Source organism: Diadema antillarum, unplaced genomic scaffold (assembly GCF_040938485.1).
Source record: "Diadema antillarum isolate AM-2024a unplaced genomic scaffold, OU_Dant_1.0 seq00000106_RagTag, whole genome shotgun sequence".
Lineage (NCBI taxonomy): Eukaryota > Metazoa > Echinodermata > Echinoidea > Diadematoida > Diadematidae > Diadema > Diadema antillarum.
Genome location: NW_027271192.1, coordinates 307,705 through 329,284, shown reverse-complemented (window position 1 = coordinate 329,284; position 21,580 = coordinate 307,705). Strand labels below are relative to the sequence as shown.

General features: G+C 38.5%; 1 protein-coding gene across 1 annotated transcript in view; it reads right to left on the bottom strand.

The window, feature by feature from the left end:
- Positions 1-21,580, bottom strand: part of LOC139726966 (TNF receptor-associated factor 3-like) — a 54,891-nt gene that overhangs the window by 11,458 nt on the left and 21,853 nt on the right. Inside the window, exons 2-3 of the mRNA XM_071637954.1 lie at positions 12,222-12,853; positions 11,239-11,569 (exon numbers count right to left, since the gene is read on the bottom strand). Of these exons, the coding sequence (XP_071494055.1) occupies positions 11,239-11,569; positions 12,222-12,760 (870 nt within the window). The 5' untranslated portion in view covers positions 12,761-12,853. The remainder of the gene's footprint in view (positions 1-11,238; positions 11,570-12,221; positions 12,854-21,580) is intronic.

The following is a 21,580-nucleotide window of genomic DNA, read 5'->3' as shown; positions in this document are numbered from 1 at the left end:
ATCTGCACTGTCACATTCTCTAGAATGTATTTGGGAACACGTTTCGCAACATTTTACAAAAAAACCTGGGTCAAAAGGTCATGTGACTCCCCCATGCTGGGTGCACACTCTGTTAGTTTCCTCATGTGCATGTGTACGGGGATTCCCCGATACAGTGTATGAGCACATAGGAGATGAGTATCACTTCATTCTAGTACAACTGTAAGAATCCATTAACATTCACAGGAAACGGTGCAGACTTCTAAAGGTTACATTGTGAACACAATCTTATGGGTGGGTCTTAAATCAACAACACTACAACTTGTAAGGGTACTGTATTTGCACACAGATGATGTCACCCCAAAAATACCGGCATGGAGAATAAGTCATCATTATTGAGACATTAATGGGAAGATAGTGGTAGTGTTACAGCCAAGAATATTCCCATGACCTGATTATTAAAGCAGGTTGTCTTCATAATATGCAGTAGATATCCATGACAAGAAAAAGACTACCTGCATCTACAATTTTGTTGCATGTATTAGCACCGTAGCCAAGTATTAAGTGAGCACTATGCTGCAGGCTACATGATTATATGTATGTTGAGAAGGCAGCATAAAAGGAGAAATCCACCACTAAAATTAACTGGGCACAAGCAAAAAAAAAAAAAATAATAATAATAATAGAGAGAACAGGACAGTGAAAAGTTTCAGCAAATTCTGATGATACTGAGAGAGTTATAAATTTTTGAAGTCATCATTAATCAAATACAAATTAGCAATTTTATGATGTCACATGCACACAGAGTTTCCATTTGCTCTGTAATATAAGATAAGAAATGCTCATAGTCCCACATTAATTACAAAACTTCTACTTGTATTGCGCACTTATTGCAATCATTGTAAATATCCTTTCTATATAAGCCTTGCATACAAAAATATATTCCATCAGTAGTTAAAAAAAACGGTGGGGGATAGAGATTTTAAGAATTTTAGGCACAGGGCAAAGGGTAAGTAAGAGAGTTCATATCACAGTTCTTACAAAAAAAATCATGACTTCCTTAGTTTTCATCACCTTTTATCAAACTTTTAACTGTCCTGTTCCTCTCATTTTGTTAATTTTTTGTTGTTGCTTCTATTCACACAAATTAATTTTTAAGTTGGACTTCCCCTATAACAGTACCCCATCACGTACACTACATGTACACTGGAAAGTAGCAGGCAGATCACCAGTCCCAATATGGGATAATCAGCTATGTGTAGCCATAAATCACAACATCCCCACATCTGTGCCAGTCTTAAGTGGTACTTGGGTCCTCTTATGGTACATGGTGAACAGGCCTGCCTGACAATATGGCACATCAAAATGAGACCCCACAGACACAGCTCTAGGGTTCTAGATGTTATTTCATGCTATATATTATTTGTTTTCCAACATACAATGACATTAAGTAAGAAATCATTTCAAGCGGGAGAAATTAAATCTCAAGCGGGAGAACAGGAGATTTCGCAAAAATGGGCTTTCGGCGGGAGATCTCCCGTCAAAAGCGGGAGAGTTGGAGTCTCTGCATTTGACATTTTTAAGATAAGAGGTCATGTCACCCTAACAGCTGAGAGTCTGTTATATTCTATGTTTATTGCTATAAAATCTTGCCAGCTTAAATGGAGGAAGGTCTCAAAACACCTTGGTTTCAGTCGATCCCCATTGTATTTTGGAGGTTCCCATGGCTATACAGATAGGTATAACGAAAACTGAAACCTACATTGTACATTTGTAGCTGAGGCCAGTATTTCAAGGAATCATCAAGTGTTTACAATATTCACCTAAGCTTATCTCCAGAGCATTGTTGTCCATTGTGAATGTCTTCCATCACTGTATTGATGAATGCAATGAATATTTCTTTTAACTAATCTTTATTCTTTTCTTCTTCGTGTCTTCTGCATAAATACTGTCTCATGAAGGAGAGGATTAAAGAAAATTTATAACATACCATTATTTTTGAGGAAGTTGTTACTTTCAAATTATTCTTTTTTTTTTACCACTAATTTTGATATTTGGCAAGCCTTTGATTCACCAGGGATTCACTTTTGCAAACTCAATGAATCACCAATGATTTCCAAATTTACCACTATGAAATACTGCACTTCACCTGATTTTATGGCATGTGCCCCCAAAACAGTGTCTAAAGTGTGTATAAAGAGCACATAATGTGCAATTATTTCTGCAGAGAGATACTCACATACAGGTACACCTATGTATAATGTAGATCACCTTACATACATGGATGATATGAAATAGTATTGCAGCATGAGAATCAGTAATAGGCAGATGGATTCTCCTTGATGTCTTTGTGGTATGTTATCATAAGAGTCACATCAACTGCAGTTGGAAACATCCAATTGTATGCAATGGCACACACATACTGAACTCATTTACTGCTACTGCCCCCTAGGCTTAGATACTGAAAGAGGAAATCCACCTAAAAAAGAAATAAACTCCTGAAGAAAGAAAAAACAAGAGACCCGCGGGTCTAGCGCTCACCTGAGTATCGCAAGTTCACCTTTCACGCAGTCACTAATCTAAATTATTCACAGCTCTACCAAAATTTGACCAGGCATTCTCAAGTAGAAGATGAAAATGTACAATAAGGGCCCAATTAAGATTCCTTAATTTGGGGGGATTGGGGCCCCCTGGGGCCCTCTGGGTGGGGCATGGTGCCCATTTTGATAAATTGAGATCCTGACCCCCTAGGGATGCTACCTGCCAAGTTTGACAAAAATCCATCATGAGGTTTTCAGGAAGAAGATGAAAATGTACAATTCAGGCCCCCATTTGGACCCTTCCAACCACCCCCCCCCCCCCTACCCAAGAGGGGCACCCCTGGATCTCCTATGAACAAACTTGAAACTACAGTCATTAATGTACTCACTCATAGTATTATCTCAGCTCTATATATAACTTCTGATTCTAGAGAAGATTTATAAAGATTCCTTCATTTGGGGGATTTGGGACCCCTGGGGGCCCCCTGGGTGGGGCATGGTGCCCATTTTAACAAATTGAGATCCTAACCCCCTAGGGATGCTACCTGCCAAGTTTGGTGAAAATAGGTCATGGGGTTCTCAAGAAGAAGATAAAAATGTACAATTTAGGCCCCATTAGGACCCCTCCTCACCCCCTCCCCTGGGTCCCAAGGGGGGCACCCCTGATTCTGCCATGAACAAACTTGAAACTACAGTCATCAATGTACTAACTCATAGTATTAACTTAGCTCTATCACTTCTGGTTCTAGAGAAGAAGATTTTTGCAGATATTCCTTAATTTTGGGGGGTTTGGGCCCCCTGGGGGCCCCCTGGGTGGGGCATGGTGCCCATTTTCACAAATTGATTTCCTAACCCCCTAGGGATGCTACCTACCAAGTTTGGTGAAAATGGGTCATGGGGTTCTCAAGAAGACGATGAAAATGTACAATTTAGGCCCCATTAGAACCCTTCCCCACCCCCCTCCCCTGGGTCCCAAGGGGGGCACCCCTGATTCTGCCATGAACAAACTTGAAACTACAGTCATCAATGTACTAACTCATAGTATTAACTTAGCTCTATCACTTCTGGTTCTAGAGAAGAAGATTTTTACAGATTCCTTAATTTTGGGGGGTTTGGGTCCCCCTGGGGGCCCCCTGGGTGGGGCATGGTGCCCATTTTAACAAATTGAGTTCCTAACCCCCTAGGGATGCTACCTGCCAAGTTTGATGAAAATCGGTCTTGGGGTTTTCAAGAAGAAGATGAAAATGTAAAAAGTTTACGCACGACGCACGACGGACGACGGACGACGCACGACGCACGACGCACGACGCACGACGGACGCCGGACGAAGGGCGATCGCAATAGCTCACTTGAGCCTTTGGCTCAGGTGAGCTAAAAAATCCCTACGGAATGTTCCAAAAATAAAGAAAATTGAATACTCAAGAAATATGGAAGATATGACAGTTTGAAATTCCACACTTCTTGATCAGTCCTTAATTATGAATATTCAAATGAGTGAGTTCATGATGCCATGCCCTCACATTTTTTCATGTACTATATGTATGTTATATATGAAATTCAGATTTTTATTATTATTTTTAGCTAATACAGGTAAAAGCATATTTCCATACCAAAATATATCAGAGGTAACACTTGGTCTTTTTTATTTTGGGTTGTTTTAAGGCAAATTTTATAAATATACATCTGGAAAATGAGATTTTTGGCATTTTGTATATGAAATGAATACGATTGTGAGAGCATGTCATCATCAACTTGCTGATTTGAATACTAATAATGACTCGTCGAGAGGTGTTTTCCTAAAAAACTTTGAAATTTCAGAATGTTATAACTTCCTTATTTCTTATCCGATGTTGATAATTTTTGTACTGTTCTGCAGGGATTTTTTTCAATTTTTTGGAGTGGATTTCTTTTTTTAGGAGTACAGTGACACAAGAATCATACAATGACACTAAAACTGCCAATCTTACATCATTTTAAGAAAGTACCTCATTGGAAACATACTAAAAAAGAGACCAACTATTGATAAAGTAATGGAAAATCTAAACTGCCAAATTCACCTTGCTGAAAGCAGTACCTCATTGTGAGCCAACTTGTGATAACAAGTGTCCCTTTAACACTTTAAAGAGGAAATCCAGTCCAAATATAAGTTAATCTGATAAAAAAAAGAGTAATGTTCTATGAGTTCAACAGTAAAAATTTGACTGAAATCGGATGAAAAATAAGGAAGTTATGAAATTTTGAAGTTTTGTTAATTTCTCCAAAACATTTCCTGTACACTGGGTATGAATATACAAATGAGTGAGCTAACCATGTCATACCCTCACAATTTTCCATTGATCATATACAAAAAAATGATGAAAATTCAATGTTTCTGTCATTGAAGTCTGAAACATGACGTTATTCCTGGCTGAATAACTTCAGAATAGTGATCACTTAGATATATGAGGATTTGAGCCTCGGGCATAATTGTGTTTGAATGAAAAATTGGAAATTTCAACATTTTACGTACAAACTATATATATGGTAAGTTGTGAGGGAATGAGATGCTCACTTTGCCATTTGCATATTCATATTGACTGTTCAAAGACTGTTCCCCCCCTAAAAAAAAAAAAAATGGTGAAACTTCAAAATGTCATAAGTTCCTTATTTTTCATCCGATTTCGATCAAATTTATACCACTGAACTCATATTATTCTACTCTTTCTTATCAGACTAACTTACATTGGACTGGATTTCCCCTTTAACTCTCTCTACTGTTACAACCAATGATGGAAGATGATCCTATATAATATTGCACTCTTCCCCTCCCTCACTGCTGCAATCCCCACAAAATGTGTACATACGATGATACTCTCCTGCATATATATTTTGTCTGGTAGTTCTTCCTGAAAGATGTTTGACGGTATAATCGGCAGGGGATCCTTCAGAAGAAAAAGCACATAGCACATTTTACAGTACTAGGCACAGACCAAGGGATTGAATTAAAATGTCCGATAGATGAATCACTTACATTTCCACCTCAGACAGGGACAATGGCCCTATTCATCAAAAAATTGAAAATGAAACTCTCCGCATATCAATTACTCCCATTTGTTTGGCATGACACATAAAGCATGCAGACTCCCCCCCCCCCCCCCCCCCCCCAGTTTGAGAGGCTGTTGGTTTCAAGTACATTGTACACAGGTATTTCTTCATTTGTACTGTCATAAAGCAGTGAGTTTTGAACATACAGTGTATATTTTATATAAAAACCTACATGTAATTAAAAGGGCAATCACTAATTATAGTAAAGTAATCCAGTGTGACAAAGTTGACTATATACCAAACATTTAAGTCATCTTCAGGGAAAGTGGACTAGAAATATTTATTTACTGACTCATACCAGCTTTACAACTGTATGAGCTGAGCATAATGTCCTGTGATTTGAAATTTTTAACGTGTCACAAAAACTGCCCATACATACTGAAGGCTCCTCATCACAAATCCATACAAAGACCACTCCTCAACTGCAGACAGAACAAGTTTTACTCTTCATGGTCACTGCTTCCAGTCCCCAGAAATCAAGCTGAAAGAATTTTATTTCCAAAGAAGCCTACAGCTTAACTGTATATTGTATGTGCATGCCTGGCTGGTGAAATATATGTGAATATGTGGTTATGTGGTTAGGTACAGTGTGTATGTGCCTAACCCACAGCAGAAAATGAAAGTAATCACAAAACTGTTTGTTAATAAAGTTATATACAACTGACTGTGCAGTCATTTATACTGGCATGTTTGTGTGATACTTCAGAACCTCTGAGAATTTAATAGATTTCTAAAACTAAACATTTTCACTATCATCTCTTCTCATGCAAAGTCTCACAATCTAATACTTTGCAAAGATATTTTGTATCACTTTTTAGATATGTATGTCAAAGCAACATTTCAACACAGAGGAACAGCATACTGCTTTATCCATTTTATAAATGTCATACCTGAAAATGCACAAAATGAGGTGTACATTGTATAATCTGATATATAATTCAAAGAGAAATTTTGGACCAGTTACAAGTTAGTCTTTAAAAAAAAAAGAGAGAAAAAAATTATAAGCGCAAGAGCGAAAATTTGATAAAATTGTGAAGTTTGATAATTTTTGTTCTAAAAAAATTGATATAAAAATGCAAATGAGTGATTTGATGTCATCACTTCACAAGTTTCCACTGATCATTGCATAAAAAAACCTTTCAGCCATAAAAAAGTACACATTAGTAATTTTACTCCCACTTCATAACTTCAAAATAATAAACAATCAGATATATTGAGATTTGAGGCTGGAGCATAACTGCATTTAAACAAAAAAGAAAAACCCTTAAAGATTTCAAGATTTTATGTACTGGTACAAACTATGAAGAGCAAGCTGCAAGGTGATTATATCATCAACTCAATCATTGCATTATATTCATATTGACTGTTCAAGAACTGTTTTGCAAAGAATTAGCAAAACTTCAATATATGTCATAACTTCCCTTATTCAAATCCAATTTTCATCAAACATTTACTGTTAGTGTTAGTAGTGCTTATCAACTTTCAATCTTTCTTATTAAACTAACTTTGAACTGATCCGGATATTGCCATGTAAGAGTAGTAAATTTGCAGTGTTGTAAACACATGCCATTGGACATTACTGTCGTGAGTAAACTACTTGAGAGTGAATGTACGGCTATGAAGCTGGTATGTCGAGTTTGTCCATCACGATATCATACATGTGATACATTTTACATACATTCCCATGGATACTGTTTATTGAGCGTTTTCTACTGAGAGTTTAACAGTATAAGAAGTGGTTGCAGTGGAGCGTGTTCACATAGATAAAGTGGAAACAGTGTACAGCTCTGTTGATCACTGACCACTTCAGCCACAGTATAATGGGGAACAACGGAACGCATTAATACAAAGAACAAAGGAAAAGAATAGCCACGTGGGCAGTCCTTGCAGTCACTGTATTACACGAGTGTGGAAAGATAAGGGAAATCCCCTTCAAGAGAGACTACAAAGGCACTATGTGTATTGATTTTGTGCGTTTGTTTGTGATGGGCAGAATGGAGCATGTGTCATGAAGGAGCAATGCTGTAATGCGGATGTACTGTACACTCTATAGGTGGAGTGTACAGTGTACCTGTATGCAATCTTGCATGGTGCTGTATTTAACCAGGATTCAAAAACTATCAGATGAATTGTTATCAAATAAAGGATTTCTTACAACCACATCTAACTGGTGTAACTTTATTGCTGTTATAGCTCCTATCCATATTCTTGCAAAGATACAGTCTCTACTAGCGAAAACTGGGGAAATCCCATCCTCCCCCCAAATCCCCCCACCCTATAAAAAAAAAAAAAAACCCACCACCCAACAGCAATAAAAGAAAGAAAGAAAAAAAAACCCTCCTGTCCATGTAGGAAGCGAAAAGATGAAATCTCCCTATGTTAGCCAAAAAAAAAAAAAAAAAATGTTTGTTTGCCCTTAATTGTTAAAACCCAAGAGGGTCGGTAGCTCGTTTTTTTTTTTTTTTTTTTTAATAAATAACCTTTTTTCCATGTCAATGCACTCAAAACTCCGAGGGATTCATTCAAATTTACGTCTTGCCAGGGCCCGGTACGCGAGGCAGAAACAACACTCACTGACAAACACTTATAACGTTCATCTTTGTTAAATTTTGCAAACAGCTCCAAAAAAGTACCTTCCAGTGAGATGCTGGCAACTGAACCCCAAACAGTTTTGGTGCCATGACGGCTGGTAACGGATGCTGCAAAAGTAGCCATCTTGGCAGCCGCGCTGTGCTGCGCCGCTGCTGTTACGGTAGCTAGCTAGCTAGCGCACTACCTATGCGCATATGCATGCATTGATTGGATTTTGTGCGCATGCACGTACACAATTGAGCCAAAAAGGTAGCTAGCATGCAATGCATTAAAACGTAGCCTGCGGCCCCACGTGGCCCGAACACAATTACAACGGGTCGATGAGATGAAAAAAAAAAAAAAAAAACACAAACATTTGAAGACTTTTTTTTTTTCATTCTTTCTTTAGCTTAAAATTGATAATTTTGGGTTTAAAACCATTCACAAATTTGAAATTTGTGGAAAAAATAAACTTGAAAGGGCAAAAAAAAAAAAAAGCGACTAGAAATTTCGGTGATTTTCTGTCGGTCGCGAAGGGCAAACAAACCATTTTTTTTAGGGGGGGGGGGGGGGCCTTATCCTGTGGTAGTGGAGACCTCTAACTGGGATCTTTAACCATCTATAGTACACTGTATGTGGGTTTTTAAAATCATAAACAAGAATGAAGATTTCAAATAAAACTAAAAGTTTCTTCAAAAGTTGATTTTACGTGCTTAATACAAACAGATTTTTTCATTTTTATTTTCAATAACTAAAATATTTTTTATCTGTTTTATTCTTCTTCTTTTTTGCCTCCAGAATGTTTTCAGTGCTCATCAGCAAGTTTTGTTTTGCTTTATGTCTGCACAGGCTTGTAGTCCCATGATTGGCATTTAAAATGAAGAAACACCACTACTACAAGAAAGGATATTTACACAAATAATAAAATATCAATGACAGAATGATATTGAACACAGTATATTAAGTCATTTCCCTCCTTTTGATCCCGAGCAACATCAGAATGCTTAATGGCAATACATGTAAGTGATAAGAGGTCATCACTGAGTAATATCAAAGGGGGCAACAATTCTTGTATGGAAAAGAATGTCCTTAATTAATCAAGGACTCCAGAAACAAGCCCCTCAGCAGAGTCGCCCTTTAACTGGTTCATGATTTGTATTTTTTTTCTTAACCCTACAAAGGCCGGGGGGGGGGGGGGGGGGGGGGGGGTGTTGAATCAACCCCCCTTGACATTTTTCACGACTAATCTGCCGGGCACGAAAACTTTTTGACCGCGCCGTTCACTGACTTTTTACTTTCAAGTCTCGCACATCTTTTGACACCATTTTCGCGAAAATCGCGCATACTGCTACGACGGTGCATGACCTTGTATACATGACTGTCAGACCGAAAATGGCTCAAAAATGTGATTTTGTGTATAAAGTCTAGATGCAAATGGAGTTTTCTCACCTTATTCATAAAGATACGATTATTTTCACTTTCATAGGCTGAAATCAAACAATTTTAGCATAGTTATGTTTGAAATAGGTTCTGTCATGAATTTTGCGAAAAACGATGATAAAGCAAAAGGTTGAAAAACAAAGAAATACAAAAGAAATTCATGAAACAATGAAATACATAAGAAATTAAATTTGATACCAGATTTTTTGTGTACAATGTTAGGAATACTACAAAGAATGTTATCACCAAAAATTAGGATTCTAGGAGCTTTACTTTCTGATTCAGAGCAAAATGTATGATTTTACACATATATTAGCATAATTAATCAATATAATAAAAATTTCCATTTCTTTTTGTATAGTTTGGTAGATTACGCCACAGGTAATGCACATGTCAATTTTCATGGTGATTGCGTGATCAGCGGCCGAGATCTCAGGGGGAGGGGGGTTGAATCAACTCTCCCCCAGCCACAGAACACCTCAAAAGGCCCGGCCTAGTTAGGGTTAAGTTTACTCCGCGGTACACCAGTTTTCATTTGCAGTTTTATCATTGAGACCACAAGGTAAAATCATGGAGGTGGACCTCCCTGGTAAAACACCATAGATCTTCACACTGACTACTCATTATACCAGGATTCCATCACAAATGTTAAGCAAATAAAGTTATAATGCTTCCACATGTTACATGTAGACCCCAATCAGCATTCTGGCTTATATTAGCCATGATTCACACTGTTGTCTGTGAATTTGCAGCTGTATCATGTACTCTTTTCACATTCACCAAAGTATGTCCGGCATTTTAAAGAGTGCTTTGGGAAAATATGGTTTAATGTGAAAGTGTATGTCACATGTAGAACCCAATCAGCATTTTGGCTCTCATAAGCCAGGGCTCGACACTAATGGTAGCCCGGTGGCCCGGGGCCACCAAAATTTCAGAAATGAAGAATTTGGTGGCCTTATCGGGCCATCAAAAAAGGTCGGATGTTTGCCTTTGGGCCACAAAAAATAAAAGTTAGTGTGGAACCCTGCATAAGCCATGAATTGCATTGTTGTCTGCAAATCTGCAGATGTATCATGTACTCTTTTCACATTCACCAAAATATGTAGGACATTTTAAAGAGTGCTTTGGGAAAATACGGTTAAATGTGAAAGTGTGAAATGTTACGTAGAACCCAATCAGCATTCTGGCTCTAATAAGCCATGATTAGCATCATTGTCTGCGAATCTGCAGATGTATCATGTACTCTTTTCACATTCACCAAAGTATGTAGGGCATTTTGAAGAGTGCTTTGGGAAAAATGGTTAAATGTGAAAGAAACAAAACATAAGAAATGTTATCAACATTTGCTTATTTGAGATATTTGGACCCTGCTCTAGTAGGGGCATACTGGGGTCACCATTACCATTTGTGCAAGCTATGATTCCTTGTCAAGTTTATAGTCAAGAGATATAATCCAGTCACCAGTTGTCAAGAAGACGATGAAAATGTGAAATAGTTTTCTAATAATGCAGGATGGACAGTGAGCAGTGAGCGATTGAAACGGCTTCACTTGAGCCATTCGGCTCCTGCAAGAAACTGAATCTGATGAGGCCCCAATAATATATTCCACACAGAAGACACTTACCTGTAATTTGTTTGCTACTAGTTGCATGTTGCAATGGTCGCACACCACTACGCGATAATCGCACCGGCTGCCTAAATGTTCTGCCAGTTCATTTCTGCGCACTGATTCCATGCATCCCTGGGATTTGTTCACACAATCAATAAAGACGAACTCACAGTCCTCCTCATGCTTATCCAAGTCTTTTAGGAGCATTTCTGCCCCACATCCAAACGGGCAGGTGATTTCTAACTTTTGCAAACGTCTATGGGCAATTTTATCCAGCTGTATATCCCTCGTTGGAATCATTTCCTCACAACGTGGACATGGGAGAGAATCCGGCTGGTGATTGGACCTGCATGGGGACACAACGTGGTCAAGTACTGATCAGTTGTGGGCAGGATGGACAATTCTGAGCACAGGAACATTGCACATGCTACCAATGTGTCTCTTTCTTGTCTTTACAATGCAATCTACTTTATTACTTAACTTCAAAACATCAAAAAATTTTCTTATAATAATGTTACACATCAATGAATTTCTACTCTTGTTTCTAATACAGAAATTTATGATTGTAGATTTATGCAACTTGAACTTAATGAAATTTGAATCCATAATTGCAGTGCAGTATTCATATACTGCAAGTTTTCTACAATTTTATTCCCCCTACCTTCTGGAAGAGGCAAGTCAAGTGCTCTTTTATTATGAGATAAAAGTGAATATATGGCAAATTTTCGTAATAACTTCATTGTATCATTCTTCGCATGTGACATCACGAACTGTAGCAGTCGTCATCTAGCAATGGTGGCAATGAGACCTTGAAAGTTCTTAACTTTTGAATGGATTGTCCGATTTTCCTTGGACTTTCACTGATGTATTAAAACTACTGATATTGTTGCATTCACTCAATCCACATGTATATGAAGGTGAACTTGTCCTTTAACTCTGGTTCTTCTCATCCATCTCTCTGGCCTCATCCCTGTCTGACAGGTGAACTCAGAACTCACCTTATATGTCTATGTAGGCAGCCGTGACAAAACAAGCCACATCCACAGTCTGTTTGAACTGGCCATCTGGTAATCAAGCCACATATCCCACACAGATAGTGATCATTTGGGGGCGCTTTAAAAATTTCCGGAGGGTAACCCTCCAGTTCTCTGTACGATAAGGGCGGAGACGTTCCAACGGATCCCGGCTGGCCCTCCGACTCCATACCTGAATCACTTTGAAGACTTCTAATGCTAGGTGCTAGGACATTTTCAGACCCTTTCTCAGCCATTGCACGACTTCTTGTCTTAAGCTTTCTCGTTGCCGTAGTCTGTGAAATGAAATCGTCACGTCCTTCACTACACTGCACACAATATGGCAACCTGTCTAGCTGCTGCTCAGGAATATAGTCCACTACTTTTTGACGAACAAAGAAGTACAGAAAGCCAAGGTATACACATTGCAATGCTACGCTGAAAAGGACAAATAACTGTAAAATTCTCTTGGTTTGAACATCAGCAGTAATGTCATAGTAGTTCAATCCATCGTTTAATTGCATCTTCTTTGAGCACACAGACTTTCTTGGAAGTAATAATTAGCTTTTGTTGTCACTGATGATCCACTATGCCATCCCATGGAATAAACAAAATACCTACATGAGGAACGAAATAAAAAGACAAAGAGTAAATGACATACATATATCTCAGTGATTAGCAAAACGTACATGATTTGAGTAATGCAAGTTGTCCTGTACATGCTTGGGATATACTCACATATCTCATATCTGAACTGATCTTAAAAATGAAGGACATTGGCCACACATGAAGAAGACTATGCTCACAGGATGTAACACAAGGAAACAGAACGTAATCAAGCACGCTCACACGAGTATCACAAGTTCCCCTTCCACACATTTTTGGAGAACGTAGCAAACTTGGGGAACTTTGGGGGAACAGCCAAAAGTGCATGATGTCCATAATTTGTAGATATCACAATGACAATAATACCTGTCAAGTTTATAGGAAATTTTAACATGAGTTTTCAAAAATAAGACCAAATGTGAAAACTGTCTCCCAAATTGGTCTGGGTCCATAGGGGCCACCACTGGACAAACTTGAAAGTGACAGGCGTATGTGCATTTACTACCAGTACTGTACATTGTATTTAGAGTATTTCTGATCCTCCGATTTGGAGGTTTATGGGCCCCCTGGGGGTCTCCAAGTGAGACTTGGTGCCAATCTGTATTCTATAATCAAAGTGAAAATACTTGCCAAGTTTGGTAAAAATTTGAAAATAAATTTTCCAGGAGAAAGAAGAAATGTGAAAATTGGGCCCCAACTTGGCCCCTCACTCCCAGGTTCTAAGAGGGGCACCTCTGGATCTGCCATGCACAAACTTGATCTAATACAGTTACCAATGTACTTACTCCTAGCCCTAACTAAGCTCTATCACTTGTGGTTCAAAGGAAGATGATTTGTAAGGATTCCTTGATTTGGGTTGTTGGGGCCCTCTGGTGGCCCCAGGTGGGACATGGAGACCATAATTATGAACAAATTATGATCCTATCACCATATGGATGCTGCCTGCAAAGTTTGGTGAAAATCTATCATATGGGGTTTTCAATAAGAAGCTGAAAGTGTAAAAAAGTTTAAGGACGAGGCACGTTGGATGCCAGACCTTTGGCACAGAAGAGCTAAGATAGGTAAACAGTTTAGCAGACATTGACTTTAACACATCCACATTTCGTTATTTCCATTTGGTTTCATAGTCAAACTTATCATATCCACATTTCGTTATTTCCATTTGATTTCATAGTCAAACTTTGGCTCACTTGTGAGTTGTGCTACTTACAGAGGATCAACCTTGAAATAAAAGGTTTGCAGTTCAGCTGTAACTGGAATATCACTCTCTCACTCCAAACACAATTCTATAATATTTCGATTCCTATGAATGTTATTTCAACTTTGTAATCTTGAATCAACAGAATTGTAAGAAAAACTGCTATCAATCTTAATGATTAACAAGCATTGTATTCACTTCTGATAATATCTGGTAACTGGTATTTACTCCAGCCCAGTACAGTATAAGTGGATATTTTCGCGCGACTAATTTTTCGCGCTCGGCCGGATAAGAAGAGTTTCGCATGTTTTTAATTCTGCGGTATCAAGACATCAACTACAGGAACATATGGCAAGCAGAAATATTCGCGTGCTTTTATTTTCGCGCTAGTTTCTGATTGCGCGACATGCACGAAAATTTCAACACCGCGAAAATGTCCACTTTTACAGTATTATAGAGTACCGGTAACCTTCACAGCTCTTACAAATTGCTTAATATACTTTCTATTACATTTCATTTTGCAATAAAAACATGTAAGAATGAAAAGATTTGAACATTTCTTCAGTCGTATTAGAAAACCAAAATGGATACAAGGGAACACAGCATTATACCTAGGAAGTATGCAAAACAATTTATTTCCTCTCCTGTAAAACCATAAACTTTTGCATGTATAATACTTTCATGAATTTCGCGAGGAGTGTTTGTCTACACAATGTATTAAATGCCAGTGGTGATTTGCAAAAGTTTCATGCTGCGAATGTTTCTGGGTTTTTATTCACTGAACTTTCACAAGGGTGCTTGAATTTATAGGTCCAGAGACTCCAACTCTCCCGTTTTCGACGGGAGATCTCCCGCCGAAAGCCCATTTTCGCAAAATCTCCCGTTCTCCCGCTCTAGCTCTGTGTCTCCCACTTGAAATGATTTCCTACTTATTATCATTGTGTGTTAAAAAATAAGCCTTAGATAGCACAAGAGAGCATCTAGAACCCTAGAGCTGGACCCCGGCCGCAAGGAGCTTCACACCTTGCGCTCGTGATGTGTGCTTTGTGCACATCAAATTGGAGTCTCCCGTTTGCTAGGGGTTTCAGGCGGGAGAATCTCCCGATCAGAAGGTGCTTGGGGTTGGAGTCTCTGTATAGTAGAGCAGATAAGCCCTCAAAATCACGTGAATTGTGCAAAATTTGACTAAAGCATGAAACTTTCACCAGTGTTAGTACATACCATAAGATTTATTTTAAGATCGGGAGGTAAGTCTGATTTGACCTCTGATGACCTCCAGAGGTCAATGTACTTTAGATATCAGAAAATCGATGTTTTTAGACATTTGCGAATGATATATGTGGTTATGTTGCACTAAACATGCATTTATACCACAGAGAAATCATTTCCAGATTCAACAGAGCACTGACAGGTTTTTACCTTTGACCTCTGATGACCTCCAGAGGTCAATGAACTTTAAATATCAAAATATCGATGTTTTTAGACATTTGTGAATGATATATGTGGTTATGATTCACTAAACATGTATCTATACTTCAGGGAAACCATTTTCTGATTTCACAGAGCATTGACAGATTTTAACTTTTGACCTCTGATGACCTTTGGAGGTCAATGACCTCAAAATATATTGATCTGTGATGTCATTGGTTAATGGTAACCATTGTTAAGATGTACAAAACAAGCATATCTGTCTTACAATGAAATTGTCTTCATATTCTAAAGAGCAGACAGGTTTCTACCTTTGACCTCTGATGACCTTGAGAGGTCAACGACCTCAGAATATCAGAATATTGAAGTATGACATCATTGATGAAAGGTCAAACATGGTAAAGATGTACAAAACAAGCATATCTGTGTACAATGACATCGTCTTCATATTCCAAGGCACACAGACGAGTTTCTGCCTTTGACCTCTGATGATCTCGAGAGGTCAATGACCTCAAAGTATCAGAATAGTTTGGCATCACCAATGGTAAACATGATGATGTTCTAGAGAGCACTCGTAGGCCCTGCTTATTAACGAGCCATTACCGTTCACCTATGAAAATCACACAAGGTCAAATACCTCGAATGAAATGTGAGGATGTTAATATTGATATTGCGATAGTTAATAGTTAATAATTGTTTATAATGTAGGGCTTACAAACCATGCATTTCTGTTACCAAAAAAGTGGCTACTCATTCCGCAGAACTTTTCAGGTAATTATCTAAGTCGGGTATGTGCACAGAGCAAGGGGTGTCGATCTGTTTTCACGTGGGGGGGGGGGGGGGGAACTTGGAAAATATGTAAAAGCATAAGTTCATGGTGCAAAGGAATGAAGCGGAGGGGGAGGGGGAGGATGTGGGTGGGGGATTGGATTTTTGCAGGTTTAGACCTGAAATCAGTGATTCAGTGTAGCTCTTGTTTAATGTGTGCGTCACCACTTATACGGAAGTTGATGGGGTGTGGGCGCATCTCACCTACCCTCCTCCCAAAGACGAATTTTTTTTTTTTTTTTTTTTTTAAGAATCTGATGCATACGTTTTGGGGAATATTTGGAAAATGATGGATCACCAAGGTGTACCAAGTCTATATGGATGGGAACCCAGCAAGCGCAGCGTTGGCGAGGGTAGGGTATTCCACTCCCATTCGAGAGAACTCTTGTATTTTGAGAAATGAGATTCAACGACCTGGCACACAGGCACTTTTGAAGGAATACCTCGAAATTTGTATCAAAAAGGTGTAGTAAGTCAGCCATCTATGGAGGGAGACCAATCGACAGAAGGATGTGGGTGGAGGTATCCCCCTCCCACATTATGGAGCTTTTGCATTCTTTTGTTTGCAATTCAATGATCTCGTGCCACTCTTGGTTGAACTACCATTTTGAAAAAAAAAAGTCCATACCCAAATGTGTAGCCATAATCAATGCATGGAGGAGAGGTTGATACAGCGAGAGGAGGGTATCAAAAAGGGGCTGTCCCCCAATCCTTCCCATGCGAGGGAGCCTTTGCAGTAAGAATAAAAATGTAAAAAAAAATCTAGTATACACATTTATGACATTTATGAATATTTGGGAAATTATCAGTAAAAGGAGTGTTCCAAATCTAAGGGTCGAAACCGAGGAGGGATTGTTAATTGAAAGATAACCCCCTCCAACAAGAGGGATTTTCTTTAATATGTCGGAACTGAAATTAAAGATCTAGTACATACTTTGTGATGATATAGAACAAAAATGGGACAAAAGCACTGAGCGTATATGGAAGGGGACATAACGAAAGATAGTGTGGGGGAGGGGGTATGCAAAGGAGATTCTGCCTTTTAATCTGGTGCATACTATAGCTGAAATGTTCAGTGACAATTCATTTTCTGTCAAAAAAGTGAAGAAAAAAAAATCTCCATCTCAGGAAATACTTGGAGGCAAAGTTCTATGTCCCCACCATTCCCCCTCCCATATTTTCTCGGGAGGCGGGGCAAATGCCTCTTGCCCTCCAAAATGAACAATCGTGCATATATAGGAAAGCCTTTTCATCTTTGGAATTCAAATAAAAATATCTCTTAAAAACATTTTTCATAGAATAAGGGAAATTATCATTCCCCAAAGTATGTTATATCTGTGGAAGGAACCAAGCAGGGGGAGGGAGTCTATTGAAAGGAGATATCCCCTCTCACAGAAGGGAGATTTTGCATTTCAGAATTAAATTTTAACAATCCGATGCACACTTAAAGTGAAAAACTTGGGCAGTTTTCTGTCTAAAAAGCAAAAAGCAAAAAACAACAACAAAAACTAACAACAACAAAACATAGTCCACATCTCAGAATTTAATGGGGTGGGGGTCAACTATCCCTGCCACCACCCCACCCCTCCTCCAAACTGATGCCCCGGTATGTGCATGTGTTTTATTCCACTTGTTGAAAAGAAGAGAGAGTTTTAAGAAACAATATTGTTCAGTGGTCGCTATCCCAGTCAAGTAAATTGTTTATCGATAAGGTGATTTCCTTCACCTGTATACCTTAAGATGATGTAGGCCTGGTATTTGCCTTGCACGTTATTACATCTATTTCTTTTTTAGTATTCTCGTTTACATTTTGATGTGAAAGTTGTTTACTTTGCCACGATTTTATTTGTACATAGAAAAAATAATCCAAGACTGAAAATTAAACTGATACAATATTTAATGATTGACATGATGCACATATTGTGTATTTCTATAGCAATAAAAGTGAGCAATTCAAAAGGCGTGTACTCATTTCACATGAACATTAGCGATGATCCTCTGACCTCTGGAGGATATTGAAAGATATGCATCAAAATGTAAGAATATTGATGTCTGGTCTCATTTGTTTGTAAGGCCAGCTGCTCATGAAATAATAATTATATAAAAAGTATGCATTGTGTGTGTGTGTGTGTGTGTGTGTGTGTGTGTGTGTGTGTGTGTGTGTGTGTATGTGTGTGTGTCCAAAATTGTATGCAGAGTATTCCACACACAGTTCAATTTTGACTTCCATCTAGGACAATGAGCGGTTATTTTTTTCTCAACTACACTGTAATATCAAAATCTATTGAAAAAACACGGTGGCGGCTGGGTCTAACACATTATCATTCCATTTCGTTGGAGATCCATGCGGGATGGTCAAAACAAACATAAAAAACAGATATCTCAGACCTAATTGTTATAACAAAGCATCATATCCTCACATACCCAACCCAACCCTCTATGCCCAGACAATGTAAACCACCCCATGGACTTACTTGGAGCTTTAGAATATCCTTTGTCAACAGAGAGAGACATCCAAACCTTTGCAGTGCCGACTAAGATCTGCCATGGAACTGATTGGTATTGGCTCTGCATCATTGACAGCAGATCTCGTTTCCTATTCTCTTTCTTCTTCTTCTTCTTCTTCTTCTTCTTCTTCTTCTTCTTCTTCTTCTTCTTCTTCATTATACTGTGTAATCTTGTAATCTGCCATGGAGCCTTTTCTTAATTGGTTAAAGAAGGTATCCAAAGAGCTATATGAAGCAAAAAACAACAAACAAATGCAAAAACAAAAAGAGAGACATATGTATCTTTTATAACAGAGCTGAATATTGAGTATCTCTCTCCTGAAGTGTTTCAAAGAGATACAAGAGACAGTGGCCTAGAGTAGCGGCCACCTTTTTGGGAGTAGGCCTACTTTGTGTTCTTGCAAGTGATGCCTGACATTTTTGGTCATTGGCCCTTTTTGAAGAATGCAGCAATAGAGCCACAACTTCCTGCGGAGTGGATATTGTGGGGTTCTTGATGCAGAACATCATCGCTGAATTTGCCTGTGCTGTACTTTCTTACAGGGATTGCCATTGTAGTTTTGTTTTGTTTTGCTTTGTTTTGTTTTTCAAGTGTGGCTGTAACACTGCTTGTTTTGCATATGATGGTCATTGCAGCTAAAGAGTGCATATCTTCTCTGGATCATTCCAAACTTCATGTTGTTTCACCTGGGTGAATGGATCCCAGATGATGCATACATATTCCAGGACAGTCCTGAGCGGCATGGAGTAGCAAAACACCTGAACTTTATGATACTCGTATCTTCGTCTGGAGAGAGTCTTTCGTTGAAGTATAACCTTTTTAAGCTGCTGTGGCGATTTGATTCCAGCTGAGCCTCCTATTGGAACTCCAAAATATTTTGCACAATCCGCTTTCTCCATGGTTTGCCATGAATGCTTATCTATTCCCTGGGTAAGTCTCGGATGGCAATAGCTAGTTGCAATACACAGGATTGCTTCACGTGGAATGCATGTTGGGCCTCGCAGTATGTCGAAGTTTTCAAGATGGTTCATGATGTCGCAGCTGTGGACTGTATACTCCAGGACCATGAGTCATTCATCGCAGTCATACTGTAACAACCCACCAGCTTTACACTGGACAATACAAGCCCACCAGCTGGAAACTATGCAAATATTGCCCATGAGCTTGACACTTAGGCAAACCAGTCCCATAATGAGTCCGACAAATGGGGGAAAAGATCTATGAGACTTACACTGAATAGATTAAACACTCTGTATATCAGTCTCGTGGGCCTTGTTTTCCTCGAGTGTCGAGATAATGGCCATATTTGCCTATATTTGCTAGTCTACATAACTAACCCAAACATAACAGTTATATTTGAGGTCACTGCCATCACTCAAGAAACTTAAGCTTTATTTCTGAAGTAATTGACCTCTCACATTTCAGAGACCTGTTACTATAAACCAATGCTCTTTGGAATATGCATACATACTTTGATCAAAACGTCAATGCGTGATTTGTACATGATTAAGCATTTACGATTACACCAATGAAGCCAAACATCAATACAGGTAAGCCTACACATGTGACCTAAGTGACCTCTCATTGTCCTGAGAGGTCAAAGTTGGATATAATGCACAGGCTAATGACCAATGTTCCATGGAATGACAAGATTCTTCTATTATAGCATAAATGGTTGCACATCGGGTATTACAAAGTTGACCATTGACTATACATAGAATATCAATATTCTGATATTTTGAGGTCATTGACCTGTCACCTTCCTCAGAGGTCAAAGGTAGAGACACGTGAGTAATTTCTCTTGCTCTGTGGAATAGGAAAACAATTCAATTGTAATACAAATGAATATAACATCTAAATCATGTTTGTCATCAACCAGTTGCACCAAATATCAATGTTCTGACATTTTGAGGTCATTGGCCTCACCATAGGTCATCTGAGGTCATCAGAGGTCAAAGGCAGAAATCTGACTCGAAAGGCTCAGTGGAACATTGAGGCAATTCCTCTTACAAAAATTAGTTTTTAGTACATAATTATCGTGTTTCAGTTATGAGTGACGCATTAAAATATCAATTTTCTGACATTTTGAGGTCATTGACCTCTGGAGGTCATCAGAGGTCAAAGACAGAAACCTGTCAGGGCTCTGTGGAATATAAAGACAATTTCACTGTGACAAAAATTAAGTTTTAGTACATCATTACTGTGTTTTATCATTAACCAATGATGCAAAATATCAATTTTCTGACATTTTGAGGTCATTGACCTCTGGAGGTCATCAGAGGTCAAAGGTAGAAACCTGTCAGGGCTCTGTGGAACATAAAGACAATTTCACTGTGACAAAAATTAAGTTTTAGTACATCATTACTGTGTTTATCATTAACCAATGACGCAAAATATCAATTTTCTTAGATTTTGAGGTCATTGACCTCTAGAGGTCATCAGAGGTCAATTCAGACTTACCTCCCGATCTTAAAATTAATCTTATAGCATGTACTAACAATGGTGAAAGTTTCATGCTTTAGTCAAATTTTGCACAATTCTTCGGCTTATCTGCTCTACTAGTAGGTCTGCTTCACAATCAATCACACTGAGTAGCAAAACCAAAGGCCAGATACATTAACTCAGTTTGCATTTAGGTAAAATGGATCACATTTTCCAAATCTATTTAAATCATTCCACATTGGCAGAAATTGCTTCCTTTGAACATTACCACCCATTCTAAATAGTCTGGGTGCCAGAGGCTGAACCTTGTTTTACCGTCCACCCAATGTTTTTT